This window comes from Pagrus pagrus, assembly GCF_965226575.1.
Source record: "Pagrus pagrus genome assembly, chromosome: 21".
Taxonomy (NCBI): Eukaryota; Metazoa; Chordata; class Actinopteri; order Spariformes; family Sparidae; genus Pagrus; species Pagrus pagrus.
The window spans coordinates 20,131,131-20,153,412 of NC_140208.1; the positions used below are offsets into that span (position 1 = coordinate 20,131,131).

General features: G+C 40.8%; 1 protein-coding gene across 15 annotated transcripts in view; it reads left to right on the plus strand.

Annotated features, from left to right (window-relative positions):
* Window positions 1–22,282, plus strand: part of cacna1g (calcium channel, voltage-dependent, T type, alpha 1G subunit) — a 173,533-nt gene that overhangs the window by 117,924 nt on the left and 33,327 nt on the right. For 10 of the 15 annotated variants that reach the window (XM_084343132.1, XM_084343135.1, XM_084343144.1 and 7 more), the window contains 5 exons: window positions 1,199–1,325; window positions 2,339–2,464; window positions 2,569–2,658; window positions 2,750–2,942; window positions 4,638–4,688. In XM_084343132.1, the coding sequence (XP_084199258.1) occupies window positions 1,199–1,325; window positions 2,339–2,464; window positions 2,569–2,658; window positions 2,750–2,942; window positions 4,638–4,688 (587 nt within the window). Of the gene's footprint in view, window positions 1–1,198; window positions 1,326–2,338; window positions 2,465–2,568; window positions 2,659–2,749; window positions 2,964–4,637; window positions 4,689–22,282 lie in introns of all 15 variants that reach the window. The other 5 variants (XM_084343145.1, XM_084343138.1, XM_084343134.1 and 2 more) reach the window with 2 other exon arrangements.

Below are 22,282 nucleotides of genomic sequence, written 5' to 3' on the forward strand. Positions count from 1 at the left end.
TTTAAAGTTTTTAATTAAAGGCTGACACGTCTGCCTAGATCAGAAGCTAAACATTTGACTAAAAAGATGGATTTAACAAGCATCTTCAGCTGATTCTTGCAGTGCTTTGCATTTCTATTTCACTGTAAAGACAGAATTGCTTAAATAGAAGGATGGACTCAAGACAAACAGACTGAACCTGGACTTAAATCCCTTCCTGGTGGAGGTATTCGATGCAAATATGTTTTCAAATGCATCAATCCTGAAACAAGACACATGCAGATGCAGCTCTTGAACAATACTACCCTCTATAGCTCAGCAGTGGTGCTGCATCCCATCATGGTTTTCAGTAGAACATCAAGAGAAGCAGTGAGGTGCAAAGTGATGAGGTGTAGCTATGTGCTTGTTATTCTCTGATCAGGGCTATTGATCAGCAGCCTGGGTAGGGCTTGGCCTTTTATTATCTCATGTCTTCTCTTAATGTGCTATTGACTCTTCCTTCACTCAGCTGTCTGCTCAGGGGAAAAGATGAGATGTACAAAGACTAAAAGACAGAGGCAGAGCTGATTATCACCTGACAGCCTCTCTGCCTGTGTAGAATTGTTTTTCTCTTGTATCATCTCATCTATCACATCATATCGACTCGGTGTGTGGGGGGTACTGTTGTGTCTTTGTGCTCATACATGTACATTTGTGTTTTTTGAGCGCAGAGTCTGTGTATGATCAGGTTTTTGTGTGGTGTGTGTGCGTTTCAGCTCAGCTACAGTACAGTGTGGCGCGGTGCTGGGTGCCATGCTGGCACTAATTAAACATCCTCATCAGTCCGTTGGCTTAATTAGTTGTGTCTGCTTCCTCCACTGAAGGAATGAAAGGAAGTAGAAAGAGTTTTGAAAGAGACAAAAATATGTTTTTTAAAGAAGAGCAGGAGTGAATGAAAGAGTTTAATCTGTCTGTAAGCCAACGAGTGTTTTTGATTTGAAAAGTTCAGCAATGTGTGAAAAAGACTTACTGAAGGACATTCTTGAGGGTTTATTGTGTGTGTGTAAGTGCGAGTGCAGACAGGGTGAGGGCCTGAGGGTGTGTTGGGGTTGTGGGTTGGAACGCTGCAGGCATCCCTGATCCATCTGGTGTGAGCTGTACTGTAAGTGCCCTGCACACACACACACACACACACACACTCAGGCAGCGCACTAAAATCCTATTATTGGCTGTGTTCCAGTGTGATCAGCAGAGCCCCGGGGCTGAAGCTGGTGGTGGAGACCCTGATGTCGTCACTGAAGCCCATCGGCAACATTGTGGTCATCTGCTGCGCCTTCTTCATTATCTTTGGCATCTTGGGAGTACAGGTGAGAGGGGGAGGGTGCGGGGGGAGAGGAGAGGGGAGGACACAGACAGAGGGAATGAGAAAACAAAAAGGCGGGAAGACCATTTCAACATTATCATTACATCCTACTACGCTGCAACAGTTTGACATGTGACAAATATTCCCACAATTCTTCTCCCTGTCCCATTTTGGTAGTAGATACATCACAAAGTCTTAGCAGGAAAAATGTCTTTTCCATGCACTCTCTGCGTTATAATTTACACGCTGGGACACTTATGCATGCTTATCTGGTCTCAATGGAGATTTCATGGCTAACAGCCCAAGGACCAATCTATACCAACGAGCTCTCTGCCCTTGGCGCAGTTCAGGCTCTTGTCTACCGCCACCGGCATGTTTATGCCCATAAACCATCTGTCCACATAAAGTAGTGTCATGAAGGGTTAATGGCTGTGACGATACCACGAGGCAGTGATGAGAAGCTGTCACTCGCTAAAAGGCATCGGTGGAATTCACTGCACAGTCCTTAACCTCCGCTGCTGAAAATTGTCTATGCCAATTTAGTGCGGTCATTCAGTGACATACAGTTCTTTTCTTATATAGCAAGCGACCATTGCTGTATTTTCTACTCTAGTTTATACTTGAGGTCGAGCAGTAGTGGATATTTTAAAGGCTGATATAATAACAATAGTCAGGAGATGGAAAAAGCAGACAGCCAGTTAGTTAACCAAGATTAAACCAGGCTGATAACTGTTGAACTGAACATCTCAGTCAAAGTATTAAATGCCTAAATACATATGTTTAAATCTGTGATTTTGTATCTAACATATTAGACTTCAGCTCCTTTGGAAGGATTATGTATGCAGACGTTAAGGAAAATGTAACTTCAGGACTTCACTAGAACTCCCTACTTCCAACTGACCCCTCCCCCCATTTCTGAACCCAAACTTGCCACAAATAGCATAATGTAGTTGAATGATTCTGTTTTCTGTCACGGTTCACTGTAAATCAAAGGGCATTTCTGTTTTTGCTCCTCAGCTCTTCAAGGGAAAGTTCTTTGTTTGTCAAGGAGAAGACGTAAGAAACATTACCAACAGGTCAGACTGTACGCAGGCCAACTACAAGTGGGTCAGACACAAGTACAACTTCGACAACCTGGGACAGGTGAGGCAAAGATTTCTGATCAATAAATACATAAACAAATGCGTTGTTGTCAGATTTTTAGTGAAGCACATCTAAACACCTCTTCTTCTCTTTCTCTGTCTCAGGCTTTGATGTCTCTGTTCGTTCTGGCGTCAAAAGACGGCTGGGTAGATATCATGTATGACGGACTAGACGCTGTAGGAGTTGACCAACAGGTTAAATATTTCAACTCTGTCACACATCTGTGCACAGTCATTTATATGTGCACACAGTAAAAGAGAGCTTCTGTGCTCTGTGTTGTTTCAGCCGGTAATGAACTACAACCCGTGGATGCTGCTCTACTTCATCTCCTTCCTACTGATCGTGGCCTTCTTCGTGCTCAACATGTTCGTGGGTGTGGTGGTGGAAAACTTCCACAAGTGCCGGCGCCATCAGGAGGCCGAGGAGGCCAAGCGAAGGGAGGAGAAGAGACTGAAACGCATGGAGAAAAAGAGACGGAGTAAGGAGAAGGAGCTGGCTGGTCGGTAGTCTTTCCACATCTTTCTGAGTCCTGCTTGATTTGAGCCTGCGCCTTTATTTTGTTTTTGCTTTTTTGATTTGGTTTGGCCGAACTCGGAAGAACGCAATTAGTGAGCTAGTACCAACTACAGTTGCTACTCTGCGGTAGAACCTTCCTCTCTGCCTTTCCTTGTAGGCCCTCGGCTCATTTTTGTTGCAGTCTGGTGGTCATCTATTCTGGCTCTGCAGACTCTGCTACAGGCTGTGGAGGCTCTTCTTCAACTCCAGCATCAATTTTGATTTGATCACTTGATCACATTGGGTGTTAAGAAAAGCTCCCACAATGGACCAGTTTGCAGAGCTAGAACAACTGACTGCTGGTTTTAGCCCCCCCCACCTCTCCCCCCTCCCTTACCTTGCCTGGTCTACCGTAGACGCCGTGCTTGGGATGGCCCCTTGGAGCATGCCCAGTGAGTGCTGACAGACGGGGCTTGCATGGTGGTGGGTATACAGAGCAAGAGGGAGGGGGAGTTGTTGATTATTTAATCGCCCTAAACAAAAAGAAGACAACCCCCCTCCCTTCCCCTCTTCTGCATGTGGTTTTAGTACAGCCGCAGGGGCAGGGATAGACCAAAATCTGGAAGAAAATGAAGAGTTTCCCCTTAGTTTTCTTTTAGTGAAGATCTGCGATTTGTAGGAGGTAGCTAATTCACTGCCTGTCCGCCCTCCCCTCCGGCTGTATAGGAGTTGGTGAGAAACTGCTTGGTTTGGTTTTTATTCTTTCCACTGCCTCTTATATGTAAAAATACAAGCGCTAGCATCCGCTAGCATTAGACTTTTTGTGAATTTAGTGCCTTTAAGTGCAGTATTTTACCCACAAAGGCACTTTCTTTTTAAATGTCAACAAGGAGCAGTGGACACACTTGGTTTCTTAAAGCTGAAAAGATCCCTTTTGTTTCCGTCGATATGACTTGATAACTTTATTTGACATCAGAATGTTACCGTCCAACGCTTGAGAAATACAGATGGAGATTGATCTTCCTTTTCCAGGAGGAGGCTGCCAAGGGTATCCGACCAATCGAGAAACTTTCCCAGACCTTTGCACATCTCAGTCCAACACATGTACATGTTATATCTCAAGAGGTCCTTCGCTTTTTTCTTGAAATCACACAAAACCCTTCCGATTTCTAAGTTCTTTTCCCCGTTTTGATTTTTTCCTTTTGTAATTTTTGGTAGAAAAGTCTGTCTTCTTTTTTCCCTTTTTTTTTCTGGCTTAGTATTTTTGCCAGGAAACTCTTTAGGGTGAAAATGGGGGCTAGGTTTCTGAGCAAAACAGAAGCATAAAAAGGCAGGTTTCTTATATAAAGAGACAACTAACTGGTGTAACCTAAAGGAGTACAATTTTGGAAGGTGGTTTTTAATGTCTGCTTTGGTTTGAGGGTCAACGGCTTCCCGAATGTTAAAAAAAAAAAGCGAAAAGGTGTTTAATCCAAAGAACTGAACTGGACTCAGAATCACTGGAAAGACAAAACACAGGAACATAAACCAGCTTAATATTTCATCGCTACCTTCTAGCCTTACTCCATCCTTCTTTCCCTCTTTCTATCTCTTTGACTCTCTCCTGTTTCTAACTCTCCATTCTTCCTTCCTTACTGTCTTCTGCTTCTCCCTAACTAACACGGTCTCATTCCTCTAGATTTATTGGTTCCGGGGGTGAGTTGGGCCCTCTCTGAAGGCACATTGAAAGGTACAGAGTTTCCAGCATGTTCTGTGTGTCCCTTTAAACCTCACACACCACCACCACTGACCACGACCACCCACCATGGTGGCTAGGGTCCTAAGTTCAATGATCACGGGAGGTAGGGCCCCATCCCGCGTCCCCGCCCCCCTGCCTCTCTCCCATCAGCCCTCAGTCCGCTGGACATGCTGTTACCTGTTTTTCTCTGTCGTGGCTTTGTCTTTCACAGCTCCTCCACGCCGTCCGCGATCCATCCACCGTCCACAGCACTGCACCACTGCTCCACCACCGCAAGAGAAGAAGAATCTTGTCTAGTTAGGTTGGCAGGGAAACTGAGATGGAGACATGGTGAGACAGGGAAAGGGAACCTGTTGTAATTCAGTACTTTCAGTAGACATTTAAAGAATAATTCCATTTAATACATTTGGGGATTTAATTTCATTGTGATGGCCACCTTTGCTTTTGGTTGTGACAATTGTGCTTGTCAATGCAAACACTGAGGACGTATGACAAGGCAAAGGAGATTAGCAGTAAGACTATCAGACGGGTTGGAACAAGACTAAAGCTCTGACCATACAGTAGTACAGTGCTTAGTTGAGAGTGTTAGCATGCTAACATTTCTTATTAGCACTAAATACAAATTACAGCTTAGATTTGCAGGTATTTGGTCATGAACTATAATGTTGGACAGGTGAAATGTCTGCCTCATGGTGACATCAGAGGAAAAAGCAAGGGTTCACTAAAGTCATTGGGATTTATCTTCTAGGAACCATCAATAACTACCACATTTTGTACCAATCCAACCAGTTGATGTTGAGATATGTCCTTGAGTAAGTGAAAATTGTACCTGCTGGTGACTTTAGATGAAAGGTTAGCAGATCACCATAGTCAGTGGACTTCGTACTCTTGGAACCATGAGGGTCTGTACACAATTTATTTGCACCCAATTTAGTACTTTAGGATAGCATTTAGATAGCAGTCTGAACCGGTGACCAAGTGGGTGACCAACCAACAGACATCATGAACACGCAAGTATAAAGTTTTGGATCATATACCTCATCAGACTATAACACTCTGAATTAGACACTTTTCCCAGAGCTGATGATGAAAGTAGTTAAGGAGTGAGACATCTCGCTTCTTTCTCATCTCTGTTGAGAGTTGCACTAGATCTGGTACTCACATGGAGGCTAGTGACAATGTTATGCCGGTTACTTTTTTATATATTTTATTTCAGTATCTTTCGAACTCAACGTAATCTGAACGATGTGTAAGTGCTGCATGTATGAAGACAAATGGAAAAGTATTTATACACCAATGTCCTTCACCTCAACAAGCATTGTAGCATTGCACTGGAAAAGGGGCAAAAATTAGCATGTCCATCCAAGTATTTGCTGCTATTGTGATAAACAATATCATATATTGTATTGATTGTTCCCTTTTCCACTTAGGGGGTTTGTGTGCAGTGTGAAAGGGTTTCAAGAGTCTACAGCCACATTATGTGTGGGATTCTACTCAGGCACAATGGTACTTAGAGCTAATAGTTTAGCATGTTAGTATGCTAATATTATGCAAAATCCGAATTGTGACTCGATTGGTGGAGCTGGCTAAAAGGTAGAGGAATTGCCAAAGCTATTAAAATTATCGAGAAAATCTCGAGGGGGTTATGAATATGTGTACAAAGTTTCATACTACTAGCATGACTGGGAGCATAGCCAACAACTATGGTACGTTTTGTAAGTAAAGAAAGTTTAACCAGGGAGGTCTGTCATCCTGAGTACAAGGTTATTATTACCATTGTGAATGATGGCCAAAGCTGTAATAATAAGGCCCATGTTCTGATAATTTAGAAATATACTTTACACTTGACTAACTTGCTGTGTCCCATTCTCATTGTATCTTGTAATGTCACAGCTGTTACAGTAGATCAGAGTCAGAGAACTTAGAGAGCTTGATCAGGTTGTACAACTGCTGCCATCTTGGAAGAAGGATTCTCTCTGTTGCTGGCGTTTTTAATAACATCCTCTAATAAAGGTCACTGGCCTCCATTAAAGGGCATTGGACCACAAAAATTCAATCAAGAACATTGTTATTTTCTCATTGAGCGTGTGCTTGACTTAAAAACTTAATTTAAGTCGCCCAGTGCCAAAATATGTAAATGTAATCAGAATGAAATTAAACTGCAAGAAAATCAAACTAGTTTTTCAGGCTGTAATATTCACAGCTCTGACCCCAAATAGCTTGTTTTACTTAAAGAGATGGCTTGAATAATTTCTTTGTTGGAGAAGAATCTACTTCTAGTTCATCAGACTTGCATCAGTCGGACACCATTATTAAATCATGAGAGTTAAGTCTCTGACCAAACTGGCTGATTTACTACTACACACAGTGTACAAAGGTCATAGCAATACAAGTTGTTATTAAACGAGACCGCAGCAGGTTTGTTAACAGCAGTTGGCTCATGTCGGGCATAAAGGTCATCTCAGGGCGGTCTGGCTACTCCGACTGGTTTGCTGTGGCAACTTGTTACCATGGCGATCTGCTTAAGGTAATGTTAAGCTACATGTTGAGATGGTTGTGTTGATGTGTTAGATGATGACAACCCCATCCCTAACTCTGCATTATGAAAATGTGTGTGTGTGTGTGGTTGTGTGGTTATGTGTTTGTTTGCACATATACAACCAGGTGCTGTTAAATAGGGGCACGTTCCTGGTAGATTTGACTGTGCTAGATTGTATTCTTGTGTGTGAGTGTGTGCATATGTGAGCGTGTCAGGGAGCAGATGGTTGCAGAACAGGTTGTAAAATATGCACGAGCAGCTCTCATCCCCAAATCCCCTCAGCTCTCAGTCTGGATGACTGTCTGAGAGGCGAGCAGGACCCCTACACCCCTTTTGTTGATCCTGTGCAGCATTTCACAGGCGCTTGCAGCATTTTGATATTTTTACCCAAAGGTAATTACACAAGTGCCAAGGACGCAGAACACACACATAAAATACAGCATCCTCACAGTGTGTCACTTGGTGGTCAACACTCAGAGAATAAGGTGTTTTGTGTGTGTGTGTGTGTGTGTGTGTGTGTGTGTGTGTGTGTGTGTGTGTGTGTGTGTGTGTGTGTGTGTGTGTGTGTGTGTGTGTGTGTGTGTGTGTGTGTGTGTGTGTGTGTGTGTGTGTGTGTGTGTGCGGGCGGGCGTGTAATCGTGTCACGCGCAGTATGCTGGTGTCTGAGCATGTGTCTTATCTTTAGCTTGCACTGCACTGAAGCAGCCTTTTCTAGAAGCTCAAAGACGGAGAAGAACAAAGAGAGGAGACGAGATGATGGAGGAGGCACATTAAGATTTTGACTGAAGAGGAGGGAGGAGGAGAAGAGATACATGGGGTGGAGGGAAGATGTGCTAGAATTACACATGCACACACTCAATGAAAAGTTATATCAACCTGTAACTGCATACACGCATACATTACACAACTAATTAGTCGTACATTACAAAAATGATGACACAAGACAACATCATGCTCACAATGACAATGCTGAAATGCTGAAGGTGTAATGTTTACAATGTTCACCATCTTAGTTACCATGATTACTCAGGTAATAAGCACTAAACAAAAAGTAATTGGCTAAGGTTGATGGAACAGTCATTAGTTTTGCATGTATTTGGTCGTGAACCAAGGAACTTAAATTAAAACCTGCTGATCAAGTTCATCCACTACAGTTCATCCTATGGGAGACATTTATGTACTAAACAGTGGTGGAAGAAGTACTCAGATCAAATACTCAGATTAAAGTAACAATACCACCTTGTAAAAATTCTCTGTTACAGGTAAATGTCCTAAAAATTCTGCTTGATTACCAGCAAAACATACTTTAAAGTTGAAAGTGTCTAAAAGTGTCAACTCGGTATGCATCATGTTCCCTTATAGAGGGTTAAATTATGTAATCTTCATGGTCCCAAATGTGATATACTTATTTTATGAATGCAAGATAATAATTTGTACACACAAGTTATTATAATGTTCAACAAAATAAAAAATACTCCTGCACTACTGCACTTCAGGGGCTCTCCTGTCAATTTGATTGTGGGGCAAATTCCGACTTTATTATTCTTTTAAGTACATGATGACATCATGTAAATCCCATGAGCACTTCAACCCGAGGAGGTCTAATCAACAACATGTGCGGCCTTTAATCTATAACAATTAATCATCGGTCATAAACTGATCATATGTTCAATATAAAAGCAACTATAGTAGTTAAATAAATATAGTGTAGTAAGATGTCAAATATTTCCCTGAGATGTAGTGGAGTAGTATAAAGTGACACAAATTGGATATACTTAAGTACAATTACCTCGATATTGTGCTTAAGTAGAGTTCTTGAGTTAATGTACTTTCCACCACGAATACAAAACATTGTGGCACTCAATTCAAGACATTTTATAAAGCTCTTAATGAAAGCATTATATTGATTCATCCTGTGGGACACAGATATCTATACCAAATTTCTTGATCATCCATCAAATAGTTGTCGAGACATTTCACTGGAAATTAAGAACATCAACTGAGAGGTGGTGCTTCAGTAACAGGCAGGTGATCATCAAAGACAGCTGGCTCCAACCTCTAGGGTCCATTAATGTCTGTACCAAATTGCACAGCAATCCATCCAAAGCTCAAATGACTGACCAAAGGACAGACCTACAGTTCCATTACTTGAGCCATGTCGCTATCTTGACTAAAATGATCCATTATAATCCATCAGAGCTGTTGGTCGGATGTTTGAATAGCTTCTCAACCTCCGGTCTTTGTCAATTGGTTTCTGTAACTTTAAGAAAGCCACAGTCTGACATTCAAACACATGTTAGAGACCAGCTGTGCAGAGGTGAGAAAGTTGAGTTCAAACTTCCAGTGTGGCCATTCAGATAGGTATAAACACTTAATTTCCTACCTGGTGGTACAGGTCATTTGACCACCAAGTTTCTGGTATAATCTGGCCCTCACTATTAACACAGCTTTGAAAGGAGAACCATCCAAATGCAGTCTCATATTGAATGTCACCTTCCTGAACCTGAAACTCGCATCCTGACCTTGTTGATGAAGATTCATGACTGGAGTTGAGCTTGACTTAGAACCAGCTCTGACTCATACACGCATTTGTATTGTGCGACTGAAGAAAAGAGACGTGTAAGAAGTTGAAGGAAATCATGTAGACACATAAAGAAAAACTCAACCATACACAGAGAGAGACATGCATGCACTCTGACACACAATGAGCTACACACAAACAGAGGACGGCACTAGTTTCCCTCAGGGTCATTGTAAAGTGTCTCCCTGTTTGAGTTGACTTGTTGTGTTGAGTCATGCATTCTGCAGTCAGAGTCAGCTGCTTCTGACAGACACATCAGGAGAAGCTACACTACACTGCACATGATGTATGCTGCAAATTGTGAATATACAGTAGTTTCGCATTATTTGTTCCACTCTCAGCGAGCCACCACAGAGATGGCATGCTGGATATTTTGACAGACAGCAGCTTGTATCTTGGTAATGATGCTTTCAGTGTTTTTGCAATAGTCTATAGGCCGTTGACTGCTGTGCAGCAGTGGCAGTATAGGTAGCAGTATCACTCAAAAAGTCACAGTATATTACACTAACACATTACTATAACCCTTGGAAGCTGTATTCTCACATCCAGTATTTGAAATATATAGATATACATATATGTTCTATCTATCTAGGATTCTGTTTATAATGATATCTGTCCTTATATTGAACAAGCAGAAAGCTAATATCATTGATTTGTATTTACTCATTAAGCTATGTTACCATTCTTTGAATATGTTGCCTTTGCATTCTGTTTTTTCAGCATTGCATTCCTTAATGCCATACCTTAAAGTCTTTGGGAGCTCTATGGAGGAGCAAGTAACATTACTTTGACATTTGATCCTTACATGGCAAAGAGTTAACAAATTAACCCTAGTTCCAGAAAATATGTTTATATACTACTAATTTATCCTTCAGTTATGTTTGTTAGGAAGTGTAATTGCAGCCAGAATTATGTTTGGTTTGAATATTCTCTTCCAGGGAACGAAGTGCCACATTCTTGTACTGCACGGATGGTGTAGGCGGGTGGTCAGGGCGGATGGTGGGCGTATGAAACGCATGACAGCAGAGACCGTAGTTCACATCCTGAGTTCTGTGTGTGGTTAGTCTTTAGGCAACCAAATCACTTTGATGTAGGGTAAGGAAAGATCATGGTTTTGACTAAACCAAATGTTGATTTAATTTTATTTTTGAGGACTAAACCATACCACAATCTTTCTCTACTTTCTGACTTTATCCAACTTTGTGTTTGTTTAATCTATCATAGTAACATGCGTAGGCCTCTTGAACAGTTAGTTTAGGATTTTTCTGAGTTTCTCTGCCTATCAGGGCTGTGATGGAGAAGAGATGTGTTTGTCAGCTGTCTGTCACAGTGTACAATGCATCATAGCCTATAATAGTTCATAAAAATGCAATGTCCCATAAATTGGATGCTCTTTGTAGGAGACCTATCCTTCTATCAAAGAGGTATATATATTTATCTGGACATGGAGGATTTGTTCTTATCTATTATGGATATGTGGTGCTTTCATTATATTATTATGGGTGGATTCAGACCGATTAAATCACGGATATCAATGGCTTTGATACGGTAATGAAATGTGCAGCAGAATTACGTTTCCTCCAAAACATAACTTAGGGTCAGACTATTTCGTATTTGATTCCAATGTATACCAAATACTAAGATATTCTGAATGTCACATCCATTCTTAAAAGATTCAGCTTTTCACTTAAACCGTTAAGCTTACATGATCATTTTTAATGGAAAAAATTATAGTATTACATTTTAAAAAATTGTATTATGACTTTGACTTTCTGACCCTACTGTATTTGCTGGTGCAAAATGGCAAACCTTTCTCGAAGACGAGGTTCAACAAATGATTCACATGGAAAAAGATGCAACCTTGTATGGTCTTCACTAAAATAGCTGCAGTGCAGTATGTGAGTAGTATAACAGTAACAGTGATAGACTGGTGGTGCTGTCTCTGTACTGCAGCAAATGGGGGTATTTGAAATGAAACGATCATTTTGATATAAAAACAGCATCTTTTAGCTTTCATTTAAGGGTGTTTGAACTGTGCAAGGTGAAAAACATTTAGTTGTGCAAAGGTTGTTTAGTTTCACACTTCACTACATTGCTGAATCGTAGCCACGGGACATATAATAATGATAACTAAATACAAAAACAGAAGTATTTATGAGTTACTTATGTCATGCTGTTTAACACCAGGGCAGCGAGAGATGTTAAACACGGGAGGATGAATAGGAAGGGAGGATAATGGAGGTGTTAGAAACAAGAAGACAGAACAAGGAAATCTAAGAAGAGAGAGAGCATATCAAAATTCTGTCAACAGAGGAGAGAGCTCACTAAACTGCAGTACATTGTTCTGCAGCCTTTTCTGTGAGTTTGTTGGGAGTATGTTATGTTAGATGCTGCTTTGTGAGCTTAGAATACGAGTTTGAATGTGTGTGCCATGCCAGTGCTCCTCATGTACGTCAGTTAGAGAATTGTGGCTCTGCCATGATGACAGATGGCCCTCGACTTCCCAAACAGGCGGAACAGATCAACACTGTAGCCCAGGCAGCTCTGTCTAGGTCAGCCCCCACATGAACAACACTCTCATCACAGTTCACCCCAAACAGTCATCCTATCAGGGAAGATGTGTGCATGGACAGAATAATGTATACCCCTTAGACACTGGCTTTCTGTGGTCCTCCCCATGTGTTAGTTTCTGTTGCTTTTTGCAGTTTGGTAAGACTGTAACTCTTGAATTGAATGCTTTTGTTATTTTTGGCCACTGATTGTAACCTCTTCCCCCCTCTGTTGGTGGGATCATGTTGCTTTTGAAACTCACATATGAAAGTGATGCTTGCCAGTGATACCAGGCAAACCGCATCTTTTGTACTGCTTAATTTTCAAGTGCAGTACATAATGGCCCTGCAGTGATTCCTACAGCTTTCTGTAAATTGGCCTCCCACTCACAGTCTAACAACAAACAGCTCTTCCCTGCAATTTTTCCTCTCATTGCTTCTGTGTGTTAGCAAGTTAACTGCACACAGCCAGTGACAGCAATCGAAGCATAACTTTACAAGGGGCCCTGTGGAGGTTTTCTATATAAACAAAGTTATATTTGCTTTCACTATTTATCACCAGAACACATTGTGTGTATCAATGAGGATTAACAAGCGTGCCTAATGCATTTTCTCTCTTATAGAGACATTTTTAGATGGATTTGAAACCTACATGTTTTACATTCTGTTTCTTTCTGGTCTTTGCTGGCACATTGTTACATTTAATGGCTTGTTACCACAACCAGGTGTCGATCAGTGGAATAGTGTAAAACCATCTGCAGGACAGTGCATTGAATGGCCCATGTGTTAGTGTAACCTTGTGCACAAGATACTAACAAAACAGGAATCTAGTCTTAAAAAGATATTGCTCAATAGCGCTACTAGTGGCAAAGAATAACACACAGTACCTTTAACTTAGTGTTAGTAACTGGTTATGAAACAGTCCCTATGTAATACCGATGCCTATATATGACCTACATATACAAACAAGACTATCAGCAGGACTGGCATTATGTTGGCATTCTAGCATTACTATAGTGTGTTGATAACTTTAGCTTAAGCTCACCAAAATTATTACCTAGTAACCAACTGTGTCAACTGTACCAAAATGGTTTACTTTGTTTCATCGTCATTTTACAGTTATTAATCTTACACTGCCACAAATAGATACATTGCCTCATCGCTACACATCCTACAAACAGCTGTGTTTGAAGACAAAAAATATTTTAAAAATGTGATGCCTCATTCTTTCATTCGATTCCAAAACAAAGGCACACACTAGCCAGTTTAAGATCTTTACCACAGGTGCTCATATCAGTTTTGTCCGCAGAATTACCACAAATGTCTTTGTAGCTTTTGTAGTCTTTGTAACATTTGAACTCTGTGGAGTTTTAGACCACTAGCAGCAATGGAGCAATATTTGCAAGACTAGGTACCTGTGTCGTTTGTATCATGCTCTCTTGAAGCTCAAGGGCGACACGATGCATAGTTCTGTGACTTGTTTCAGGCTAATCTGCTGATCAACAAGGAACGTGGGAATTCAGATGCAAAGACAGGAAAGAGATTTCTTCAATGTGATGTACATTTTCAGATTGCCGAGGTACAGTTAAATAAATCTGGCTGACTTCAGTGAGCATAGCTTGATCTGTTGCTTTTTATTCTAACAAGCTCATTTTGTCTTACAATATTTACATTGAGTTTGCAGTAAGGACTCATATGTATCTCTGAAACACTCATTTACTGGATACATTTTCTTAGTGAGCCCATTTTATTTCTTAATACAAATCATAGATATGTACAGTGATGACTGTTTATGACAAATTACTCTAAATACTCTAATTCACATTCAGGTCAGATTTACTTTTAGGTTCACACAGTTCTCTAACCTTTTGAACTTTTTACATTCCACCAAAATATATCTAAATCATAATCAACCACATAATCTAAGTCACTATGTCTCTGGACAGTCAGTGTAAGAGTCAGCAAAAAAAACATAATAGGACTTCAGGACTACTTTAATGATTTCCTTATTTCCAAAAAAGTGTGCTTACAACTGTGCAGATAGTAGAGTGAGCAGCTGATGTGGACAATGTGACTGTTGTATTATCCATGTATATTCATAAGTCCTCATCACCTTGAGGTGGATAAACAGAGTCGTTTCCTATGTAGTGGTGTTAATCTCTGTTGTCAGGACATGGCCAGCAGTCAACGACAAGACGAGTATAATAGGATCATGTCCTCGCACATCGTTTACCCTAGTGCCAAACACACACACAAAGACACAGACACATACAGTCATCTGAAACATAAGTGTGGGTATAGGCAAAGGCGCTTGACATTCCATGAATAGCTGTTCTTCATCTATTAGCTCACACTCATACACACAAGCAAATCCCAACTGTATCTGGGTCACAGCCAACAGAGATGGATCTAAAGGAAGTTTCACATCGCCCCTCTTTCTTTCTTCTACTCCTCTGTTTCAGAGATGTAATTAATAACACCAGTCCTTTAGGGAGAGGGCAAATACGAGCGAGAAAGTGAGTGGGAGAGGAGTGTATAAAAATCTCAGAGAAGAGGGGAACACAATAAGAGTGAGAGACGGTGACACAACTTGGAGAAAAGTCTCAGAGATGCAGCCCGTGGGTGTAAAAGTTTGATGCCACAAGGTGTAGGTAGCAGTGTTAAGTGAAGTGACAAATGTGATAAATCTTTCAGAATCATTGGGGTGTTGGCAGCAATTGGATGCCACGTTACTGCTACTGCTTGGGGTTATGCCAGTGGGTGTGTGTCAAGGTTTCCTGATACATACCTGCCCGGCAGCTGACATCAGTGTCCTGAATTGTAACAGAAATGTCAAACTCAGCCACATCATGGGCCCTTATTTTTAAAGTGCACGGCAGAAGTGCATTTAGTGTGCAAAGTAAGGCGCATGGCACATAGGGGTTGTATTTGGTCTCTTAATTAGTCGTGGGTGTGTTTTGGTCATGACATAATTTAATTTAACCAGAGTGACAACTCCCATTCCCTTTAAGAGCTGGGTGTGCCTGGGAATTAAACAATTACAACTGTGTCAGTCTGAGACTGCACCAGGCATAAGATAGAGCCCCATAAGTTAATGTTACTTCATCTAGTGAACTAGCCAATAAAGGTAATTTGCCTCCCGGAAATACTAAATATATTAGTTCATCAATTCAACCTGTTTCATGAATGACTGATGACGGATATGTATTCAATAGGTGACAACAGAATTGCCGATATGCCTGAAAAGAAAAAAGGAAATAAAGTAATAGAATGAGTAATGAAGCTCATTCGTTTCCACAGAAGACAGTGTTCATTAATAATTGCTTCAACTGCTGGAAAACAGCATGCAGTAAATACGTAGAATGACTGAAAAGCTATAATTTGTGAGAAGAAAAACTGCCCCAACAACATGCTATGAATGTTTCATCTTGAAGACTTTCTCTTTGAATATTTCATGTACAGAAATGTCAAGAAGAGAACAGCACAGAGCAGAGTGGTAGGACAGGCTGATACTGTAGAGCTGCCCTACTGCGCTCAATTTAGTGATGAAAGCAGCATGAGGTGGACTTTGAATTTTCCTGTATTTCTCCTGAAATAAGGGAGTTCTGTATGCATATGTGATATATCCAGAAACAGGCCTTCAGTACAAGTGCTGGTGCGATATCCTCTGTATTTAGTAATTCATTCAACAACGTTGTCCTTTCACACTGTCAAGGTTTGACAATCAGTGCATGTTGATAGAAATAGGCAAAAAGCAGCATTATGATATCATGGGATGGCGTGTAAATGGCATGTCACTTATAAGGTCAGTGGTCATAGTTTGGTCAGTTTTAGGCACCAAAATGACCTTGTTAGGTTTAGGAAAACATTGTGGATTGGGTACGATGGTTACACAGAATAAGTTACATACGCAGGTTACGTATGTTATGTGAGTTCCATTACGAATATGATTTAAAATAAGTCAATGTTGACTATTGGCTTCACACGAGACACAAACACTGGTCTACTGGGTGAAAGTCCTGTGTTGTGATACACAGGAAATTACTTGCCATTGGCGCCATTGGTGGACCAGGCTGGAAGATCGTTATTGTGTCTTATCTTTTCAGGTTTCAATAATCTTAAAATCTTCTCAGGGTAAGTGCCAGACTAGAAGGATTATATCTGACGGAGTGAAATAGACAAGATCTATTGCATTTATTTAATGTGTGGTTCATAACTCTGAATGGGTTTTATATTGTTTTAACTGAAAATATTGCATGAAAAAAATATGCTATTAGATTCAAGATAGGGAATTTGAAAGTTAATAAGCCTTTGACCGTAGGAGGCTAAGACATCCAAATCATTGATCTGTCGAGGGCTTCTTATTTCCTGTTGTGTGTTGTCAGCAGGGGCTGTGTGTATAAACATGGACTCCACAAAGGGAGAAAGGGTAAAACGCTGTGTCATTACACTGTTAAAAAGCTTCCCATCGGTCTGCACCTTGTCATTATTGTTATTCCTGTAACTCCGCCCTCCACTCACGCCGTCCAATCGCTTGCCTTCACCATTCAGTCCCCCATTTCAATCGGTCCATCCTGCTCAAGTATGACTCAGAAAGAGGTGTGTCAGTCCACCATGTGAACCAGCACAATTTGTGTGTTAAAGAGTGCAGATGAGTGTGTGTGTGTGTGTGTGTGTGTGTGTGTGTGTGTGTGTGTGTGTGTGTGTGTGTGTGTTTGTGTATGTGTATGTGTATGTGTGTTATCATGCACTGTCATTTTAAATGATGTCACGTTTTCTTTGCCTCTTTTCTTCTCCTCTCTGTTACTCCCCACTTTAATTCATCTCTCTTTTTGTATGGTTTATGTCTGTTTTCTCCCTGTGCCTCTTTCTCTCTGTTTGATGTTTAAGCAAGGCAGCAGAGCATCCGGGAATTCCACTTAAATCTTTGTTTGATTGTTTTACTGTAACTGTTTATGTTTGTTTTTTGTTTTTAAGACTCAGTGTTTGCTGGATTTCAAAATTGGACATCCAGTCCATGACATTGAAGGCTGACACATTTTTCCTGGCAGACACTGAGTCTCAAGGTTTACTACTGAGCCATTCACCATGAAGGACAGGGGCATAAAAGCAGCAGCCGCATGCAACCAAACTACTGCCTCGAAAATGTGAAAAATAAGTGTTTCTCACTGACATTTCAATCATTTCCATACAGACCCTTTACCTTTAAAGTGCACTGTTGCTGCTTTTACAACCCGTGCCCTACTCTTCTTTTCACAGCCATTCTTTTCATCATGCCGGATCCAAACTTTAAGTCTTTTCTAGTCCCTACATCTCCTCTGTTACCCTCACCCATAGCAATCCACACTTTTCACCCCAATATTCCAGTCATTTGTCAATCTCTGATAGAAGTACCAAACCCACAAAGCCTTCAGACACATCGAAAAGAGATCCAGCAAAGCAGAAACCATTGCACTAATGAATCAAAGTCATAGCAGTGTCTCGTGTTGCTTCAAGAGTCATGGTCAGGCCTCCTTTTCATCGGAGTAGCTGGCACAACATCCTTTTCACTTCACAATCTACAGTAGACACCCGCACATGATCACCACATTCTGGACAGCGGCAGGTCCACCGTGTTTCAGACCCATTCTCTACATATCCAATCCAACCCACACAGCCACAGCATAGCCATAGTGCTGTGCTGTGCTGTTGGTCCCACAACTAAGGACCCTTACTGTGTCTGTATTTCCCAACAAAGACCGCCTCGGAAATGTATGGATTATGTTTTTGAGCGTGGCCGCGTCCAAAAGCAACTCCCAGGCCCAGTCCTCAGCCCTTCACATCCTCACCCCCGAAGGTGAGTGTAGAGTCCACAAAGGGGAAGGTGACTGCACTGGAAGGCAAAAGGAGGAATAAGGTTTGGGGTTGTTTTTGGACAGGGAATTATTTACGTCTTTTGTTTTTTTCTGACAATGTTTTTCCTTCTTCTTGTTTGGCAGACCTCAGGCAGATTTTCAACTGGGGTTTTAGTTCTCTTTAAAGTCAGTGAAGTCGCTCAGTAAACCTAAAACCCAATGTCCACAGGATCCAGCTGCTTTGCATTCTGCTTGCGCTATGGCTCAGTTACGTTTCAGAAGCGTCTGTTCTTCAGTAGCCGCATTTCTAATATAGTTTAGAATTGTCTTGTCAGAATTTTTTTGTTTTTGTTTACAATACACTTGCAGCTCATTTAGGTCTGTTAACAAATGCTTTGTGGCTAGAATTGGTTTAATTACTGGACTGCCCCATGCTTTAATGTTGCATATAAAGTATCCTACACCAGTAAAACGCATATTTTTCTTAAAGTTTGGGTCCTCCCTCCTCACTAATTCATTTGTTTTGGAGCTTTTGCCAAACAACAGTGGACCTAACCATTGAGGGCTGGGTGCTGTGTGGCATTAAGAAGACGACCTTTTGTCCCCAACTGTGATCACTCATTTTAAATGTCAGTGATTTTATAATAATGATATAAATAATGATTTTATCAGCACCGCAGTGCAGCAGCTTGGAAATGACTGCCTGTAATATTTATGAGCCGCAATTAAATCGTCTATGTCATACTCTTTAAACTGTCCACCAACATAAACAGGTAATACATGAATTGGAAACGACTATATTGTGAATATGGCGGTAGTAAAAGACAGTTATGGTAATCACGGAGAGCAGGGGAGGACAGGACAGAGATAAATCCAGGCTGCGTCCTTCCCAATCCTGGCTGTATAATACCTAAACGACAGAATAGGTCATTTGCTAATGACTCCCAAAATGACATATATGACAATATAAGTGGTTAGCGTTGCATATTTGTTTAGTTAGGTTTCGGAAAAAATGGTAGTTAAGTATGTAGAAAGTACGTTAGTTAAGTTCAGTTTGGTACGTTAATTTTTGTGTGTTACGTATGTGACATAAGCGAAGTACGTTTCAGTTCACCTGAGTCTGTAAATTAAAACTAGTCAAAGTTGACTAATGGTTTCACACAGAACATGAATAGCAGTCACCTGGGTGAAAGTCCTGTGTTCAACCCATCCATCCTGGCCTCCTTTTTGGTGGACCTTGTCACTTTTTTCAACTGACTTCCTCCTTTGCTCCCGTCATAATTATTGTGGCCACTAGAGGTTGCTGCCTAGCAAAAAAGGTAAATATGGGTTGTTAAAAGTTGCTTGCATAGACGACCCATTCAGCTGTTTTTTGGGAGGATGGTGTGGCAATAGTCATCTTCTTAAAATCATGGCCTAAGTCATTTTTTCAAGTTTCTGAAAAAACTGAACCAAATACAGAGTATATGATATTTATGAATCATTTCACACAAAAAGGTTATGACAATAGATGACTATTTACATAGTCCCTTGGGGTAAACATATGTCTTGAAAAGCTAAAGCTAAAATTGCCTCAGTCACTGTCTTGTGACTTGGGCAAAATAAAAGGGCCTTTGACATAGGCCATTATACTATAGAGGTAGGATCACATGATCTGTTCAGCTGAGGATGTAGGTGATTTTACCAGAGGTGGCAGCATCATGAAGAGCTGACTTGGGCAAAAAAATAATTTTTGTCAAAAATGACTTAGGCCATTTATATGTGATTTCTCTTTTTCCTTCTTTCTTAAACTTCTTTACAGAAAAAAGCTTATTTTGCTGCATAGGCCGCACTGTTAAGACAAACTCAGTAACAAATTGAGTACATCATTAAATACTGATTTGAAGCCAACTGCCATAAATATTGGTGTCTTTGTACAAGTGAATGTCATAGTTTACAGATGGTAGTCAATTTGTAAGTTTGCATTATCCTAGATTCATGGGTCCATAGGTAGAAGAAAAAAGCCTGCAGTCCCTCTTTATATGAGAGATATTAGAGATGCAAAATCAGACCCAGCATGTAGACATTGCAGCGGGCGAGGCCATGGAGCCAGTGGACATTGGTCATAAAAGTGTCAGAAGATTAAGTGGAAATTAATGTAAGATTTGTTTTGTCGAGCAACATGGTATACCATAACAAAATGTCTTCCATTTGGGCAACAAACATAAAATTGATTGTTGAAATTATCAGTTATTTATCAAACATGATGAGATCTAAGACCCCATTAGATGATTGTCCTGGATGGTCTGTTCAGTGTAAACAGAAATGGTGTCAAACATGAGGACGGAGATGCAGAGGGCAGGCATTGTGACCTCCCGTGACCCCTCTGTGCCTCTGTACCCATCCTCATTCCCTTTCAAGTTGATGAGAGCTGAGAGGAGGCTGTCACATCAGTGAAGGACGGGAAAAAAGTTTTCCTTACTGCGCCGAATATAATTCTGTTGCTGCAGTACCTTACACAAAAAAGCAACGTTAACTCCATTCCTAATTAATATGGGTAGCACTCTTTTTCTCTGTGGAGGAGAAAAGAGAAGTGGAAGTGCGAGCAGGAGAGTTGGGGCAGCAAGTGTAATTTAGCTTCCTAAACTTTCACCTTTTCTTCCCTCACTTGATTCCCTCCCCTCTCCTCCAGAGACGAGTTGAGCTTTAGCCAACTGAGGTTTCTCTCTCTCTCTTTCCATCTATTTCTTCTCCCTTATCCCCCGTCTCTGGTTTGGTCTTGCACTCTTTGCCCCATCCATAATAATAAGGGCAATGCTGACTTACTTCTTCACATTACTTTTTTAGGGAGAAAGTGAACCAATCTAGCAAACTCGCTTCAGCTACCCCATACTATATTTAGCTGTTGGGCCTGTATATTACTCAATGGAAATGTAAATTGGAGAGCAGATAAGCAATGTTAGGAAGAGAAAAAAGTGCATAAAACAACAGTGTTTTTGGCGACTACTGTTGTGTGTGAGTGTGTCTGTCTACCTTGGCTCGCCATGCACCTGCAGACGGTAAGTGGAACACAGTAAAAAATAATGTTTGCTCAACCAAAGATGATTGAGGACCTCGTAAATAGGAACTCTCAATGAATGAAGCTGTTGCATCCCACAAGGGCAATGTCTAACTACCCCAATTCAATGACATGTGCCCAGACTTACCGAAGATGCTTCAAACCTGCTTCATCACTGTCTGCTTGGTGGGCCATATAGTAAAACGTCCAAAAGTGTAGCCTCATTTATAAAGATCAGCCGACAAGATGCTGCAGAGACAACTCCGGGACCTGCGGTGATGAAAAGCAAAGCAGGTGACTGAGTATGTCATCCTGCTTTAGTGCATTTATTTGAAGAGCTGGACCGAGCTCACCAGAAGCCACATTATTTTCACTTTCTGGCACGCACATCTCTGTAGGAGTTCAGGGAAGTCAAACTCCAACTCTGGCTGCCCTGTGGTTCAGCCAGTATACCAGCAGTATTCAGGTTCATCTCCCCTGTTGTCATTATCAATAACTACCAGCAGGTGCAGAATTAGCCCTCAGCAAAGATGAACCTGACCACAAATATAGAATAATAATAATAATGCACTCATCAGAGTGCAGACCACTGCCAAACCTCAACAACTGTCCAACTTGCAGCGTTGTAGTCAGAGACATTACTTCTTTTATTCGTAATATTCATCTGTCTCAAAACATTTTGTAATACATTTTTAATTTAATGTTTTCTGTTATGCCATCTCGAGATTTTTTCCATGTTTACCTTGATAAATTCAGGATAATGTAAATTTCCCAACCACTAATGCCATAAGTACAAAACGTGCCCATTGTCAGACTTGGGGGGAAAAGTAAAGTTTACATATAAAAATATTACTTTGGTAAAAGTGAAAGGCACCCATTCAAAAACCAATCGAATAGAAGTCTTAGAGTATCTGATATATTATATAGATACAGTATAAGTGTCAAAAGCAAAGGAAAAATAATAATATACATGAATTTACATGTATGTATACTGTATTCTATGGGCCAACTGAATATTGTCAGAATCAGTTTTTGTTTTGTTTTT